We start from the raw sequence: 18,875 nt of genomic DNA, 5'->3' as shown, positions 1-18,875 counted from the left end.
AGTTCAGAACAATGCAATGCTGCGCCAGCTGTTGCGCGTACGTGAGTTCATATATAGGTCAGGGTCATACTTTAGTTACATGGATGGTTAATTTTTCCTTCACTCCCTTTAGATAAAATTAATAAATGGTGTAAAATTCTTATTTTTTCCCCAGTTGGGAATAAATACTTACTACTTGGGGAGACTCGTAAATAACCCACAAATCACATCCTAAAATAGTGTATATTTAGTGGCGTATTCGCATTAAAATAACTATCAATAGCCAAATTGGCGCGTTATGTCATAAGATATAAGGGCTGACCTAATTGATAATACGGCGTGGCATTTTATATCGTGGTAGCACAAGTAAATACATATATTCACTTCTCGAAGTTGTCTGAGAGTATAGTACTAAACATTTCCCCTAGATTATCATGTATATGTTAATTTCCGTCCAGTCCCTAAGACAATGTATTTGCAAACAAAACAGAAATATAAGTAAATAAATCAAAAGTTACGGCTTATACAGTCTTCACGTCCCTGGCAGTATGCTGAGTGTACTTTCTTGTTGAAGTAAATACAGAAGAAGGAACATCTTTCCATATCGCACATAGATTTGTTGACAAACAACTATTGTTACTAGATACGTAGAGCTACCCCAGCACTAAAGTGTTGGTAGTTCATATCTGATGTCCACACGACAAACTTTAAAGCCGTGCCAGTCAAGAGCAGTTGTTTATCACAGCGCCGAACGTCTTCATCGGTCCGGAGTAAATTCTCCAGCGATGATTTTACCCTTCGAAGTATTGTATCCACTAAATAGAGGCTATTCTCAGATGTCGGCCATAGAACATGTTCGTCAGCTCTCCTCATATTGCTCCTATCAACTGACGAGGTACGTTCATAGATATCAATCTCGCCGGGTTTTAACACCGGTGGATGTGGCATTAAAGTAATTCCGCCATGCCTCGACACCGAAATGTTTAACTCTTTGCTCATGTTTTGCTCAAGGAACACGGTACTATGGCTTCCATATCAAGCGGGAAGGTAGGGAGCCAGAGCAAATCTGGGTTTGGAGCAACAAATAAATACAAATTTACAATATATCAAAGTTTAAAACTCGTGCACTTCCATGCGTTTACTCAATGGGGGAATCTCAAACTCCAGATTTTGATTAAAGGGCTTATTAAAATATTGATTCTTCAAAATGACTCTACACTAACGACAAATGGAAAAAGAACTTTTCAAGTTTGTTTTCAGAAAATATCTCCCCTAGATAATACTCTCGGTAACAAGAATTATCGCTGGGATCTGTCGGCATGGACAAGGTGAAAAGGAATGTTTAGATAAGGCGAGATTGAAAACCAAGAAGGCAATATGCACCTTTAGCAAATATAAACATTGCGTAATTGATGTTTGCATCCTTTATCGCGCTATCAGCTCAGACGCTGATTACAGAGTGGGGAGCAACTTTCACTGGAACCGTGTCCGTTCCGCTGAAATTAACGAGTTCGATCTGGTTTGACAGCATCTATACCTTCAATGTAGGTATATGTGGTCTATAACTGACTATGAATGTCTTGAACACTTATATCGTTGGGAACAGGTAGGTAAACACGATTACGGTACTGTTGGTATTTTATTTACTTCAACTTTGGTTTCACTCTATGATGAAAATTTAATCTCCCAAAATGCATGAGTGTTATATGGCACTCCGTGAGTTCAATGATGTAGGGTTTCGTCTCACTTGTGTTGTGACAAAGACATAGATTTGGCGTTTGTGTGTGCAACTATTCTCTTTATTTACAAGAGATGGGAGAGGGTCTAAAGGCTTTAAAAGATCTCAATGTCTCAAGTGTATCGTCCGAAGTTAATAGTAACTGAGATTTAATTGATGCTCTCGCAACACAAAATATACGTCGCAATATATACATATACATATCGACATGTAGTAGAGGCCAGAAATACCAATGTCTTTCCTTTGTTACTCTCTCTTTCTTATGTCCGTTGTAGTGTACCAACATGTTGACATATGACGCTTTGTTGTCCGTGCAGTTTACGTTGGTATGAACTTTTGACCCTTTGTATAAACAGTTGCTCGCCTGTCGACGTCGAAATAGCAAAGCAAGCATAGCGTGTTCTTAAACTCTCAGATATTTCGGCTACTAGAGTGTAAGGTAAAGGGAACATATCGCGAATGCCCTAACCACTAAGACGTAAAAATATAAATTACAGTGCTCGATGCTAAAAGCAGGGTGTATATATATCATTATTATCGAAGACTTTTCATTCTTGCCGTTTCCACTGTATCTTTGCCACGTGAGAGTCGAACAAAACGACAGGTATCTTTGCATTGCGAGAGTGGAATAAAAAGACAGCAGCTCTACTAACTCCTTTGGTAAAAATCACTCTACTGCAGTGTCGTATGTACTCTCCTATGTAAGATATATATAATCACCAAAACGTTTTTCTCATTTCACAGTAGATTTACCTTTAATGAAAGCAGAATGAATTTTTACCATGCTCGAGAAAACTGAAGATGTATTGGCTGAGCGTACACTTTGAATTTGTTTAGAGTATACCAGATACCAACTTGAAGGAAAATACGTTATTCGACAACAGTTATTCTAATCTGAGTGAAGGGTCCGGTTCATTCCAAGTCAAGCATTCCTCTCCGCACTTTAGGAAAACGTTTTATAGCAGCTTTCAGCACCAGTCGTTTACCAAGAAGGATCTCTAACAGCGTACTGTGCAAATGATGTTCACGGTGACGCAGTTTCATCGGCTATACTGGATGACGCTTGGTGTTTCTATCACATGCATGTTCGTGATGTTTCTTTGTTCCCGGACTCAACTTGGATCAGGCGTAATACCTATTGCAGCGCCATCAATGAAACATTGGACTGGCCATCATGTTCACAAAGAACAGGGGTAAGGATTATGGAGATCAGTTTCCGGTAATGATTCACTAAAATTTAGCTGTAGAGATAGGCGACTAGATGGGTATGGGGTGAGAACACCATTATCTTGAAAACTTTATTTAAACTTATCTCATTATTATTATTCCATTGTTTGGTGATTTAATGATAATTATGTCAGTATTTGGCCATTATTTTGCAATTATTTGATCATTTTATGGATATTATATTGACATGATTATGAACTTATTTGGTAATTCGGTTGTTTTGACATTATTCAGCATTGATGTCTTGATTTGGAACTTATTTCATCATTATTATTACATATGTACCACAGTTTACTTGCATCGAAGCGCGCGCGTACTACCGGTATTTGCACTGCAGTGCAAATACCAAAAACATTATTCCATACCTGCATGCAAATGAATAGAACAGCGCGTGATCCTTGTCTTTCAATGTGTGTCGCGTAAACTATTTAAAATGTGTTCGCTTGTGTTTTTAGTTCCTTTGTTTTCTCGATAAAATAAACAGGGGGAAACATATGTAATAATAACAGAACCCCATGGCGAGCGAGCAAGCTTGCCGTACCTGGGGTATTTGCACTCGTGTTTGCGTTGAATCCGGCTGTCCTTTCACTCGCTGCGCTCGTGAAAGCACGACCGCCGGATCCCCCGCAAACACTCGTGCAAATACCGCTGGTACGGCGCGCTTGCACTCTCTCGCCATGGGGTTCTGTCATATTATGTCATTATTTGGTGATTTGGTCATTTTTATGTCATTATTTGGTCTTTATTATGCGATTATTTGGTCATGATTACAATATTATCTTGACATTATTATGAATTTATTATGTTAATTCAGTTCTTTTGCCATTATTCAGCATTGATGTCTTGATTTGGAACTTATTTCGTCATTATTATGCCATTATTTGGTGATTTGGTCATTTTTATGTCATTATTTGGTCTTTATTATGCGATTATTTGGTCATGATTACAATATTATCTTGACATTATTATGAATTTATTATGTTAATTCAGTTCTTTTGCCATTATTCGGCATTGATGTCTTGATTTGGAACTTATTTCGTCATTATTATGCCATTATTTGGTGATTTGGTCATTTTTATGTCATTATTTGGTCTTTATTATGCGATTATTTGGTCATGATTACAATATTATCTTGACATTATTATGAATTTATTATGTTAATTCGGTTATTTTGCCATTATTCGGCATTGATGTCTTGATTTAGAGAACTTATCTTATCATTAGGCCAAACAAAAATATATGTGCTGTTCCGATTACCCGACCTACCCCAATTTTAACCCCCCGACCCTAGACTTTCTAGAGCCTCGTAAACCCGGAAGTAAAAATAACGATATGAAAAAACGTGAAACGCATGAAATCACGCGAGAACTATGACAAATCGCGTGAATCACGCGAGAACTAATACGTCATTCTTATAGTAGAGATGCCAGACGCTCATGAAAACTTGCGACATGACACTGACAGTTGTTGCACACTGAACGGTTTCCGGTTTTCAAACTGCTGTATCTCAAAAAGTATTAGGTCTAATTCAATAAAATTTCGATAAAAAAATTCCAATTCAACTGCTCGTCCTACCAAGGGATATTTTTTGAAAATAAAGGAAAAAAATTGTGTCATTTTAGCGCTCAAAAACAAACATTATTTTTCGCCATACAGCGTGCCGTACTGCGGCACTGCACGCACATTTCTCAGGCCACTACTTCCTATGTTAGAATGGAATGGCTCGTTACAGTGTGTTGTTCAGTGCCTAAACGGCGCTCTGTAGGTAGGTTTTCGCTAAAATGCAGGGACAATTTTCAGTGATCGGAGTTAGTATACCAAAACAGCAACTGTTATATTAAATTTGTGGAAAGTTTGAAGCATTTTCATGGCCGTTTTCTGATGTAATCTTTCATTTACATTCTTGTTGTCATTTCCGAACCAGCGCGGCCACATTATGCAGGCCAAGTGAAAGCCCGGAAGTGTTTTGTGATAGTGAATCGAGCAAAATTTTGGTCAATTTTACTTTTTATAGTCATTCTATCATTAAAATATAAACCCGTACACCAAAAACTGTGTGGTTAAGGTCAGTTCTGAGTAGTTTCAAAGTCTGTGCGTTCGGAATTTACCGTGAATTTGCCGTACGTACCATGGAGGTAGGAAGAGACTACCTCCATGTACGTACGTACTTCGTTGAAAAGCCCCTAACTGCCAACGCTACAATCAGCTGTTTTCAAACGTTAACCCTGGTAGTTTTGCGAACATTAAACTGTGTTCATTTTTCATCTGTTGATGTTACACAAAATTTACAAAATGATATTTGACAACAGAAATGAATACTCTTTCAATGATGTATGTATGTATTATGTCAGCATGCGATGTAAACAACCTTGATTTTTAAACAGCATTAACGTAAACTGGGGAAAATGACAGACAGGGGAAGTGCAGGAATCGGGAATTGATAAACAAGACAAGTTGAAAGACGGGCAAATGAAGAGAGAATGAAAAGTATAAGGAAAGGAAAGGAACAAATCATAACCCTGACTCTAGATTTCAATGCTAAAGGAAAATTGAGTACAACAAGATGACAGCTTTTTAGGGGGGGGGGGAGTAATATTCTTGTGTAAAAAAGGACAGCTCCAGGGGGATTATTCTGTACTGTGAGTTGATCAGTTGAACAATGACTTATTTTATTCATATTCCTATGTTTTTTGTTTTTTTGAATATCAGAATTTCTCAAATGTAACATTTAAGAAATTTTACAGATCTAAAATATATTTATTCTTTTTTATTATTACTCAAGTTTAACTGTCCAGAATTTGGTACAGCTAGCGTAAAAACTCTGAGAGTTACAGCTGTTTGAAAATGGGGAGAAGTGGCTATTTTTACTGACATTCCGTCCAACATTTTTTGGCTCTCCTTGATTGTCAGTGTATCTCAAATACAAACTTCAAGTAATTTTACAAATCTAAAATGCATGTATTCTTTTGCATTATCTCTCAATATTAAAGTGTTCAAAATTTGACAGAGCTAGCTTAAAAACTCTGAAAGTTACAGTAGTTTGAAAATGGCGAAAAATAGCTTTTTGACTGATAGTATACACAGTGCCGTCCAATTTTCAACTCTGTCTCACAAAATTTTTGGCATTTTCAAGTCTCTGTGTAAAAAAAACAAAAGCTCCTTATACCGTACTCTTACAATATATTGCACAAAAAGTATTTTAAAGCAGATTAGTTAGAGAATCAATATTATTATACAACTATATTTTTCATAGGGATACCCACAAAATGACTCTTAGCCATATGTTGAAATTTTTTGACCATTTGTCAAAAAATCGAGCATATTTTAATTTAAAAAAAATCATAACCCTGGAAGTAGACAAGATAGAACCATCATTCAAACAGTTTTTTTTAAATCCTGAGACAAGATCTTCAAGAAAACATACAATTCAAGTAAGTTTAACCAAGAACAAAAAAGGGCCTGGTATCCCTACTTATAGCAGGCCTCGTCTCAAACAAAATGGTGACTCGTGATGGACATAGCGTGTACTCAGTTTTGTTTCGCAAATGCGATCATGGCGAAGAAAGGTCGATTTTGTCTTCTGTTAAACAGAACCAAACATTCGAAGAAATTTTGGAGGAACACCATCCAGGTTTTTCTGAATGTAAAATGTACTCTATTCGAGTTGAATGTGCCAGTGATGCTGCTGGGCCGTGGTTGGAAGTACAGCAGACAAATATACAGGTTGACGAGGCTACAAACAACTTCAACGTAAAGTATGTGTGTTTTCCTTGCGAGTGACTGCAAAAAGCTGAGGATTTACCTGTGAATAAACAGTTCACTTTCCTGTCAAAGAATCGTAATTCAGCCATATCAATTTCCGTGGCAGTCTAATAAACCACACACTTCAATTCTACTGATGAATATTTTTTTTAATATATTGGTATTTAATTTGAGTGTGTTTCATGAGGAAATTGTTCACTGGTAGTGTGTTTGAACGCGTACAAAATGCACATTGAGAAATAAAAAAAATGAAAAAAATTTCCCTACCTACCTACCCTATTTTTGAAAACCATGTAATCGGAACAGCACATATTTTTTATTTGGCCTTTCATTTCATTATTTGGTGATTTGGTCATTTTTGTGTCATTATTTAGCCATTATTATGCGATTATTTGGTTATGATTACAATATTATCTTGACATTCTCTTGGCTTTCAATTATCTGACCTCCTTTATTATCTCAACTCATTATTTGACCTGCATTTGAACCCTACCCAGAAATCATTGCACATGGAGATTCAGAATGGCGCGGTGTTCTCACCCCATAGATGGGAGGCAACGGGCGGTGTAAATTTGATATATAGGTCCTCTCTGTTTCTGGTAGTGAAAAACAATAAATTTTAGTCAGTCCCAGAATAAGTCAAAGTTTTTATAACGTTTCTGGTTTAGACTAAATAGATTACTAGTATTATGCGGACATTTCAAAGAGATCCCCGACCATTTCAGACTTTAAAAATCAGGTTGTTAGTTTAATTATTCTGCTGTTATCGTAAGAGCTGATGTCGTTCATATTCCTCTTGCATTCTGCCTCTTGCAGCTCTAGTATTTCACTGTAGATTATTCAGTAGAATAAAATTTCAATTTGAAATTACTGTCGCAATTTGGAGCATGATGTTATTTCTAGAGAATTAAAAGACGACAGACGGATTCAACGGAATGTAAATGTACGTAAATAATAGTTTCTCATCATTTCAAGCAGCGCCAACATGTCGAAAAGTGGAAAATCTACCGTTGCTGTAATTCCAGCGTGGAAATCCTGTCCGGATAATTTAAAACATGCGAAGACAATAAGAGATTTAAGGTACAGCAAGGATCGCGTATTTTATGCTTTAGCAAACACTCCCTTGTACACTGCAATTTCAACTCCGATGTAGAGCCACGTTTTCTTCTCTGTCTACGGGAAATTTCTCTCATCTTTCGTCTGTTTGAATTGTCTACCTACCTGCCTCTGTATGTCACTTTTTTTCATGACTATATATCTATCTGCCGGTCTGCCTGTATTAAGATTTTAAGTTTTTTCAGTTTGTTTTATTTTTTTTGCTCTTTACTTGTTTGTGTTTCCCTCTGTCTGAGTGTATGCCTGTCTATCAGTCTCTCAGTCTACCACCAGTAATCTCACCATGTCTGCTGTCTCTCTGCCCTTTTCTGTCCCTATATATCGCCTTGGTTGACGCTACTCCAAGTGTTTTATTCGATATTACAATTTTCTCTTTCAGACAAAGGCTTTCTGATGTCATCTCGCTCCAGTCGACCGTTACCATGTTCAATGACGACCGCAACCTTAGCACACAAGTGTTGCAATCACATCTGGCGACTAGCAGACATGCCTACAGGAGCCCAATACGCCCAAAACTTTCATACCATGCTCCCCGTCAGACATGCGCAGTGGTCGGCAGTGGTGGAATTTTGCGTCGCAGTAAATGCGGCAACGAAATCGACTCTTATGATTTCATCTTCCGTAGTAATCTACCCCCAGTAGCTGGATTTGAGGCGGATGTCGGCAGCAGAACGGATTTTACAGCAGTCAACAAAATTGCCCTAAACAGTCTTGTGCTTCACTTGAAAGACCCCAAAAACCAAACACTGATAAACAAGAACAAATTCTCCATGGATACCTTGTCTGCGGTCTATGGTACGATACTATGGTTTGGATTCAACATGACGAGGAGTCACAACAGAATAAGCCAGACAAAATCTGACATCCAGTACCTCCTGGATCACTCAGATGGCTTGAAGTTCACGTATGCCTATGCTGTTCTTCCGATATGGACCCGAATAATGGGAGAGTAAGCCATCCCTATGTTATTAGGTATAGCTGTAAATGTATGTGTCTTCAACATGGAATAGGAATTACTTCATACCTTTCTCCTCACACTTTTTAGCTCCGCTGTCAGCAACGCGGAGCTTATCAAATAGGTTGATTATCCGTCGTCGTCCGGCGTCCGGCGTCCGGCGTCCGGCGTCCGTCGTCGTCCGTCAACAATTGCCTTCTCCTCTGAAACCACAAGTCCAATTGCTTTGAAATTTTTATGCAGTTCACTTGGGGTGACCTCACTTCAGTTTGTTCAAATCATGGTGAAATTTGCATATTTGTATTTTTGGGGCATTTTTTGGTGTTTTTGGTAAAAAAATCTTCTTCTCTGAAACCGCTCGTCCGATTGCTTTGAAATTTGATATGCAGTTTGCTTAGGGTGACTTAAATCAGATTTGTTAAAATGGTGGTGAAATTTGCATATTTGTATTTTTAAGGCAATTTTTGTCATTTTTGGTAAAAAAATCTTTAAAAATCTTCTTCTTCAAAACTACTGGTCAGATAGCTTTTATATTTGGTACATATGTCCCTAGGGATGATCTATTTCAGATTTGTTCAAATTGTGCAGAAATATGCAAATTTGCATTTTTAAGGCAAGTTTTGCCATTTTTGGTCAAAAAATGTATTTCTCAAAAAGTACTGGTCTGATAGTTTTGAAATTTGGTATACAGGTTTCTATAGATGAACTTAGTAATATATATTGAATTTCTGATGAAATCTGTAATTTTGTATTTTTGGGGCAATTTTTGCCATTTTTGGTCAATAAATGTGTATTTCCAAAACTACTCATCTGATAGCTTTGAAATTTGGTATAGAGGTTTCTACAGATGAACTAAATGATATTTATTGAAATAATGATGAAATCTGCAATTTTGTATTTTTGGGGCAATTTTTGCCATTTTTGGTCAAAAAATGTGTTTCTCAAAAAGTACTGGTCTGATAGCTTTGAAATTTGGTATACAGGTTTCTATAGATGAACTAAGTAATATATATTGAATTTCTGATGAAATCTGTAATTTTGTATTTTTGGGGCAATTTTTGCCATTTTTGGTCAAAAATGTGTATTTCCAAAACTACTTATCTGATAGCTTTGAAATTTGGTATACAGGTTTCCATAGATGAACTAAATGATATTTATTGAAATAATGATGACATCTGCAATTTTGAATTTTGGGGGCAATTTTTCCCATTTTTGGTCAAAAAATGCGTTTCTCAAAAAGTACTGGTCTAACAGCTTTGAAATTTGGTATACAGGTTTCTATATATGAAGTAAGTGTGATATTTTGAAATTATGATGAAATCTGCAATTTTTATTTTTGGGGGCAATTGTTGCCATTTTTGGTCAGAATATTTTATTCTCAAAAAACTACTCATCAGATAGCTTTGGTTGACATGTTCTTAGGGATGATCGGATGTGATATATTCAAAGTATGATGAAATCTTCAATTTTGTATTTTTGCAGCTTATTTTAGCCACTTTTTTTCTGGCCACTGCATTGAGTTATCAAAGATTTCCACCTTCTTCATCAACATGTGTCAAAAATAGTTATTCTGTACATAAACACAGCGGAGCTATATCGGCCGCTAGGTCGCTTGTTGTTTTTCATCTAAAGGAACTGAACATACTTTGAAATCTTAAGAGCTTTCTAAACATATAAAGTTATCATCTTAATCTTAATCTTTTTTATCTTATATCTTATACAGCCAATTAGATGATAAAATATCTCAATGCGCCTTACATAAAAGATACAACGTGTATCAAAAATATGGAAAATATGGACGAAATAGCCTTCTTTATTGAGCTAGTTCATCAACATTTAAGGTACGCGAGTAAACCGTTTACGGCTTGAAAATGCAAGACACATACAGTGACTGTATTAATCCCATATGTGTGTGTTGGCATTATTTGTGAACTGTGTCTAGGTTGAACGTATGATCGAACGTAGCATTGGAAATCTACACAGGGTATCACGTGCTGTCTACAACTCATTCGTCATTCTGAAACATTAGCAGACAGCTGCAAAATTCAAGCATGGAACAAAAGCAGTTTCACATGAAAGAAGTTTGATAATAGATCTCTTCAAAACTATTTCATCTTTTTTCAAATTCACCGGATTAGACCAATCCTAGTCTTGAAACACCTCTTGATTGAATAATTGAATAATTGTTTGTGTTTTATGAAATCCGTTTCAAAGACTCCCCCTATTTTCGGAGTAAGTAGTCTGTACATATATTTCCAAAATCAATTACTACAAAATTTCAAGTCACGGGAATGTCTTCAACAAACTTCTCACGATATCCATAGTATTCAATGTTTTACTTTTCGACAAGCCATCTCGAAAGCCTATTGTCGTACACTATCTCTTAATTGAATGTTTGGTTATATTTGTCAAATGTAATTTCATCTATACTGTCTTCAACAGATTTTGGAACAAGACCGGTGGTACAAGTGAAGGATTCCTAAGTTTCACGGTGGCGCTTTTCCTCTGTGAAAAGATCGACATCTACGGATTCTGGCCGTTCCCGACTGATCCAAGCGGAAAACGCGTCAGTCACCACTACTACAACAAGCGATCTCAGTACAATAAAAAGAAGATTGTTATGCCCGAAGAGAATGCGATCTTCTTAGACCTAAACGAAAGGGGAATAATAAATTTGGTAACTTCTAAATGTCAGGGATGACAAGGGGGCGTTGTGTCTTCATGAAGCGACGATAGCGAAAAGTCAGATCAAGTCAATGAGATATGATACAACATGGATGACACCGATACTCCTGCCTTAACTGACTAAACTGTTGTGGCTAAACTTTTGTCTAGTTCATTCGTCGACTTACGGTATGACAATTGCGGAGTTTTTAACTGAAGAGATGACTGTTTTCTGTGACGAGGAGATAGGGTTGATGACTACAATTTATCTGATTGACTAAACGAAGTGATTACGACATAAGACATAGAGGGCGCACCAACGCTAGATGCACCCCGACTCCGGATTAGGCCAAAAAAAAAGAAATGTTTCTGGTCAGGTCTTTCTTTAAAAAATGGTGCGGTGACGCGCATTTTATTTTATTTTATTTTATTTTTTTTGCCTCAAGGGAGGGAGGAGGGTCAGTTTTATAGTTTTATCAATATAGTCACATATATACTGTTGATGCAGTCACTGATCATTCCCCCAAAAGAATTTGTCTTTCTCTTCAGCCATTTTGGTTTGGTGTAAGCCACGGCCGCCGGCCACAAACAGAAAAAAAAGGGTGACGCGCTGTTGTTCAAGTGACGCGCGCGCTGACCAGAAACATTTCTTTTTTTTTTTGGCCTTATGATGTTTTTTTGTTGTTTTTCTGGAGAATTGCAAGAAAAACGCTCTCTTTCTCCCCGCAAGATTGTCATCACGCACGACTGTGCACTTTTCCAATTGACTAAACCGTAGCCCCCACTCCCCCACACAACTAGCCCTGCGTACAGGTCTGTGTGTTCCCGGCGTTATACGGCCTCCACAACACGTGGTGGAGGCCGTATAACGCCGGGAACACACAGACCTGTACGCAGGGCTACCACACAACCAGCCAGGGAGTGGCAGGGCTACGGAACCGCAGCAAGTTCTGACCATAAAAAGGTATTTACCTTGCCCTTCCACGATCGTATAGACAGTGCCCTCAAGAATGATCGATCACAATACTTTCGTTTGTACCAAGCCATTTGTATTCCCCAGTTCACTCTGAGCGGTGAATTTATGCTGTGTACTAAAAGTGGCACCATTTACACTGCCTGTTTTGCCGGCAGATTAGTATGATACTTTAGATGTCCCTTTAAAGTGGCACTACCACTTGGTAACATTTTTAAAACACATTTTTTTAATGCCAACGGTCGATATTTGACGTGGCGACTGCGCGCGGATCGCGAGATATCGATAAAAACATGTCCTAAAAAAGTAAAATTTTGAATTCCGGTGGCCCACCTAAATTCAGCCTCCGAACATGGAACGTTCGGCGCGGCACTGGGGCCGTTGTCAACTAAGCTATGGAGTACGACTCTACGCTGACGCTGCTGTACGCCACAGTACATGTACCACTCACGTTGGTGATCGGTTATGCCCCGTGGGTGAAAACCGAGTCTTACTGACTCCGCCAAAAAAACACGAAAAGCAAGGTTTGCTGATTCTACTAGAATTCGCATAGGTGAATATTCACCTTCGTGAATAGTACAGTTACGTTTGGTTGATACATAGCGGCCGCCGCGTGGTATGCATAGAGGCATGCCACGCGCGGCCGCTATATATCAAATCACACCTAACTGTGTGGCAGACGACAAAATGTAGTCATCAGAGGCGGCTAATATTTTACACGTAAAAACTGATATTTATGTTGTATTGGTTAAAAATATAATATAACTGATTGAGAATAATGTAAACGACAAAAACTAGGCAGAAGTTTTTAAAAAGCTTACCTGAGGTCAGTGTTGTCCTCAGAAGCCGGGTGCCGGGTAAATAGCCCGGCTGTTTGGCATTTTTTCCGGCTACTTTAACGTCATTAGATTATTAGATTATTTTTATAAATCTGTAATTTCGGGATTGCACTGCCAGCTGTTAGACGGCACACGTATACGATTAGCAATTTCGCCACCCCTTTCCCCGCATGGAACTGCACAAACATAAAACAGTTTCTAAATACCCGTTTTTGGCTTTTTGAGCCCGATCTTTTATTTGTTAAATAGTGTGATTGGCTGATGGACGCGCCTATGGTGTTGTCTTTGTTACGAGCAGTGTAATTGGTTTGATTAGTATGAAGGTCATCTTAGGTCATTTTTAACGATGGCGTCAAAAAGAAATGTGGCGTCGGCCACTGGCACCTTGCCGATGGAATATTTTTCCCGAAGAAAGCCCGTTCGAAAGGTATACTTGATTTCAAAAACATATTTAGTTCATGTATGAAAAACTTCAATTTCGCTGAATTTGTGACAAAAAAGCGCCGAAAAGATTTTGATCGACGATTCGAAGTTCATGAGACTGCAGCTAGTTTTCCGCCGCCGCGCTGGCTGCCAACGTCACGGTCACTACGAGTATGACCTTCTCAACAAATCAAGTTATTCTCAGAGCAATACCGACGCATTTTCTAGATTTAAACAAAATGAGCTAGAACTGATTTTTTTAGAAGCAACTGTTTATTTGAATGGGTATTTTTTTTCATTGATTATTTTTACGTACTAGAATCCACGGTCACAGGCATGTGTGTTGCCAACTGTTGCCGACCGGCGCATCATCGTCACGGCTCACGGCTTCACCGTGGCGCTGATCCCCTGCTGCTTAAGACAACAGGACAATACGTCGTGGATTCCGGCATGGGTTCAATTTCACTGCGCCTCTCCATGTTCTCCATGTTGACCGGTAGCGTATTTCGATGGACCCTCTGAAACATTTTTTTCACAGACTCGTGGAGCAAATTCGAAAGAAAATAGAGTTGTTTCCTTCCGACGCCATGCTGCATATCTGCTTTGATCAAATTTGGGGACAGCGAGACGCGATGATCGTGCGCGGTTTGCATTTAATTTGATGCAACATTTCTATCAATCACTCACTTTGTGTCATAAGTTTCAGAAACTATCGCTCGCCTGAAAATTAGCGACGTAGTAAGTTCATGGGCACAGCTGACATGGTAGCATGCGTCTGACTCGACGATACCGATTTTTCAGACTACACTCAGAGAATCCGAAACTTTCCACAAAAAATGAGTGATAGACAGAAATGTTGGAACAATTTAATGTCAAGCGGGCACTCATCTCGTCTGGTTATCGTTTGCGTATAGAAAAACTCATAGAGACTCAATCCAATGCGAAATATTATTATGCTTTGGATCGACTCTCTACGCATTTTTTCATTGTTATGAGTTTTCTATATACGCATTTTTTTCTTTTTTCTTAACAAAAGCGAATGTGTTTTGATTAGAATAGAATGAGTTTGATGGTTTTGGGGAAAGTACTATGTGGTAATGAAGAATGGGAAATGAGCAATGAAATGAGCAGACACCGGGTGATTTAAGATTAAATGTTACATCTTCACTGCAAATAAAACCATAAGTGTGTCATAAATAATAAAAACAAAACAAAATCATGTTTGTTTGTTTTGTTGTATGTGAGCCACGTCTAAGACACAACAAAAGTACTGTTTCAGGCTCAGCTAAATGTCACCTCAGTATGCAGATGCCACCAGAGAACACCATTTCCACCCCAAAATTTCATTTTTCGCTCTCGCGCTCTCCTCCCTCGTGCGCTACGCTCACTCGCCGCTCGGTCGCTTCGCTCCCTCGCAGTCCACCCGTGTACTTTCTAAAATTACCCGGCTACTTTTAAAGATAAGGACAACACTGTGAGGTAAAGGCATACTGCTGTGTAAGCTTATAAAGTCTTTGCAGTGGGAGGTAAATTAATTGCGCCGTTCGAACTTATTATGGATACCCTAGATATTGTCAATCATCACAACAAACCTTCGGGCGATTTCGGGTCATAATCAAAAACGATCGTAAAACTTCGGGATGTGAAAAATACGCTCGTGAAATGGCATGTTTTATGTTTGTATACATGCGATATTATCATTACAAAAGTAGAAGCAAATATATAGACATCCATTGTAGCAGAAAGCTGTTCAAAAATGGACACATATGGACCAGTAGCAGCCAGTGTGTGAAATTAACTTGAAATGCATGCTGGTCCGAAGGACCAATAGCCAAGGGAATCTGCTGGTCCTTCTTGATGTATGTTGGTCCAACAAAAAACTGACAAAAAAAACCTTCAAAAATGTACTTTCAATATAAAATAGCTGATAACATCACAGGGTACAGGGAACAGTCCCCTGGGGTGGGGAGGAAGGTGTTTTTTGTGCAACGGTTTACCTTATTTGATTTTATTAATTTTGACTATGATATTTCAAATAAAGAGTTCAACTCTACTCTACATGCTAATCCGCTGTCCGTATCAGCGGATTAAGTGATTGAGTCAACACCACAGCCGTCCCACACGCATCCTTATTTCACTACGTGTGTGACGGCTGTGATGTTGACTTATTAAGCTAATCCGCTGATACGCTCAGTCATTAACAAGTTGGCAATGTTTGCGCAGCAATTAGAGTGGTATGTGCACTGGTTGAAGAGGAGATAAGGAATTGTAGGCATTGGAAACACAGTCAGACAGTTTGGAGTCGAAAGCAAGTTGGCAATGTTGTCGGAGCAATTACAGAGGTGTATACACAAGTTGGAGAGGAGATAAGGACTTGTCGGTAATAATAAAGCAGTCAGACGGTGTAGAGTTGAACTCTTTATTTGAAATATCATAGTCAAAATTAATAAAATCAAATAAGGTAAACCGTTGCACAAAAAACACCTTCCTCCCCACCCCAGGGGACTGTTCCCTGTACCCTGTGATAACATGGTACATTATCAGTCTCCCCTACTCTGGTGTTGTTATATAACATTGATACAACTAAATTAACAAATATAAATACATTTTTTGCTTAATAATATATGCCATGACCAGAGGTAGGTATCACCGAGAGCCAAATCTCTATAGGAAAAGGTTTTTATAGTTCATCCCAAAATTAACATGGGAAAAAGTCTTTCAGTTTTTATTCCAAATTAATATGAAAAAAATTCTTTCAGTCCTCATTTCCAATTAACATGGGAAATAGTCTCAGTTTTCATTTCAAATAAACATGGGGAAAGTCTTTCAGTTTTCATCTCATATCTCTACTAAGAACAAGTCTTCAGTTTTCATTTACACCATCAGCTATTTCAAACAGATCATGGGCATCATCATTCTCAATATAGCTAGTCTTTAAACTCAAAGTCAGATTCATATTCTAATTCTACATAAGTGTCCTGATAAGCACACTCAGTAGCAACTGCATTTGTAGCATCTGCCTCCATTTGCACGGTTTCCTGTTCCTGAGTAGATGTAGATGCAGTCACTGTCACAGCATCTGTCAGCAACTCCTTTTTGACGTCGAGTGAAGCCATCCAGACAAAATCTTTTTATGGACGGTTATTCATACATATGGCATGGGCATTACGGAACAGTTACTGACAGCAGAGTTTTGTGAAGACCTCACTATTCATTTTTTACAGTTTTACCTCAGCTGTGGCGGTTTGCGGTTCTTAGCGTGTTCCACGGTGATGTTATGAACCTCTGACTGACTGTGCGAGGCTAAATTCGAGTGTCTAAAGTTGTTAGTGCCAACCACAAACTGACCCTTAGAATAAGTTGAGCAAGCAGACCGACAAGATATGCGGCTACCTTATGGGCAGAGAGATCGCCGTATGCTCATCGGCATGGCTCTATCTAATAACAACCAGTCGAGGAACTCATTCTGCCATGCATGCTGAAAAGATCGCGGTTTTTGTCTTTCTCGATGAGGCAAAAAAAGTAAATTCTGCTGTTCCGATAAAATGGTTTTCAAAAACAGGGTAGGTAGGACGGTAGGGATTTTTTTCCAAAACATTTTCATTTTAAATATGCAATTTTCAGGGGTTCGGGGCGATCAAACACTGGCCACAACATTTCCAGAAAAACGTATCATACATATAAAAGGAATAAAAACATAAGAGACACCCTCGTTCAAGCAAAACTCAAGTGCCAGGTAACGAATATGTTATTTTATGGGTTTTTTCTTTCTCATTTTTGCTTCCGTGTTTACGTAGCTCTAAAAAGTTTAGGGTCGGCAGGCAAAAAATAGGGTAGGTCGGGTAATTGGAACAGCTGCACAATTTTTTTCTTTGGCCTCATATTCCCTTCGTGCCTGTTGCTTCTCCTCGTCGTTTGTTTTTGTATTCTTCTTTGGGGGCTAACATCTTTCAAAAAAACGCCACATATTGGTAGGGCGATCCGCAACAGCGTAGTCACTGTAGTCAGGTCGCGCACGTGTGACAGCAGACTTGCGAGACCTATGACCTTTCTAACAAACTTTGTCAGTATCAAGAATTGTGATTGGTCAAAATAACAGCCTGCCTTTGAAATCGGCCAATTACGTGCGTTATTTTAATTAAAAAAGTTTTAAGCTGTCGCGGCTGTCGTTCTCTGTCCGAAGAGTTTGTAATTCGTTGCGTATTGCAGTAGCAAAACTTGGAAAAACACTCATGCAAGAGGGGTTCGGACCGACAAATAGTTGGATATATATAGGCAAACAAATTCGGTTTTCAAAATTATTATGTGAATTTTGCGCTGGTCCAAAGGACCAGTGGTCTGGAAAAACTGCTGGTCCGTCGGGAATTCTGTTGGTCTCGGACCAGCGGACCAGCGTTAATTTCGCACGCTGGTAGCAGCATCGTTTACGAGCAGAGCGTCTGTTGTTACCTGCGATTGCATAGTTGTTAGAAAGGTCTCCCAATCAGGTCTTTCACGACGCTGAGCACACCTGTCATTATAGTCTGCACACATATCACACAGAAATTGGTCGCTGGCGTGAATAATGGAACGTGAAGAACGCATGCTACATTTCTCGCACTTCCTAGACATGATTTCTTGCTCAGAATACACCAATATCCGAGGAAAATGTAGCAAAATAGCACAAAATCGTGAAGTTTTACGGAGCCAAATCAAACACGTTGTGTTGCTGTTAGCGCCCTCAGGACCTCATTCATATGAATGTACTTGGTTTGTGGAGGGACCGTGGTTAAACTAGGGTGGTTACAAGTGGATGTTTGTGCAAGAAATTTTATTTTGAAATTTCGCTGGAATATGAGGTTTCTATACATGGTAGTCTATTAGGAAACTATGAATATATTTTTTTCCAATATAAAACTAGCTTAATCTGTGTATTTATTGATGTTTCAAAATTCATTTTCAAGTACTTGATTAGACTAGAGTGGTTACAAGTGGATGTATGTGCAAGAAATTTGATTTTGGAATTTCACTGAAATGTTGATTCACTATGCATGGTAGTCTATAAGGAAATTATGATTTTTTTTCAGTACAAAACTAGCTTAATCTGTGTATTTATTGATGTTTGATACTTCATTTTAAAGTACTTGATTAGAGTAAGGTGGTAACAAGTGGATATGTGTGCAATAAATTTAATTTTGGAATTGCACTGAAATTTTGATT

General features: G+C 38.4%; 1 protein-coding gene across 1 annotated transcript; it reads left to right on the top strand.

Moving 5' to 3' along the window:
• Window positions 1–7,688: 7,688 nt before the first annotated feature.
• LOC139143059 (CMP-N-acetylneuraminate-poly-alpha-2,8-sialyltransferase-like) lies at window positions 7,689–11,587 on the top strand. The gene is made up of 3 exons (XM_070713231.1): window positions 7,689–7,786; window positions 8,202–8,771; window positions 11,220–11,587. The coding sequence occupies exons 1-3, from the start codon at window positions 7,692–7,694 to the stop codon at window positions 11,476–11,478; spliced, it is 924 nt and encodes a 307-aa protein (XP_070569332.1). The 5' UTR covers window positions 7,689–7,691; the 3' UTR covers window positions 11,479–11,587.
• Window positions 11,588–18,875: the final 7,288 nt, after the last annotated feature.

Source organism: Ptychodera flava, chromosome 11 (genome assembly GCF_041260155.1).
Source record: "Ptychodera flava strain L36383 chromosome 11, AS_Pfla_20210202, whole genome shotgun sequence".
Taxonomy (NCBI): domain Eukaryota; kingdom Metazoa; phylum Hemichordata; class Enteropneusta; family Ptychoderidae; genus Ptychodera; species Ptychodera flava.
This window is presented reverse-complemented; position numbering and strand designations above follow the sequence as displayed.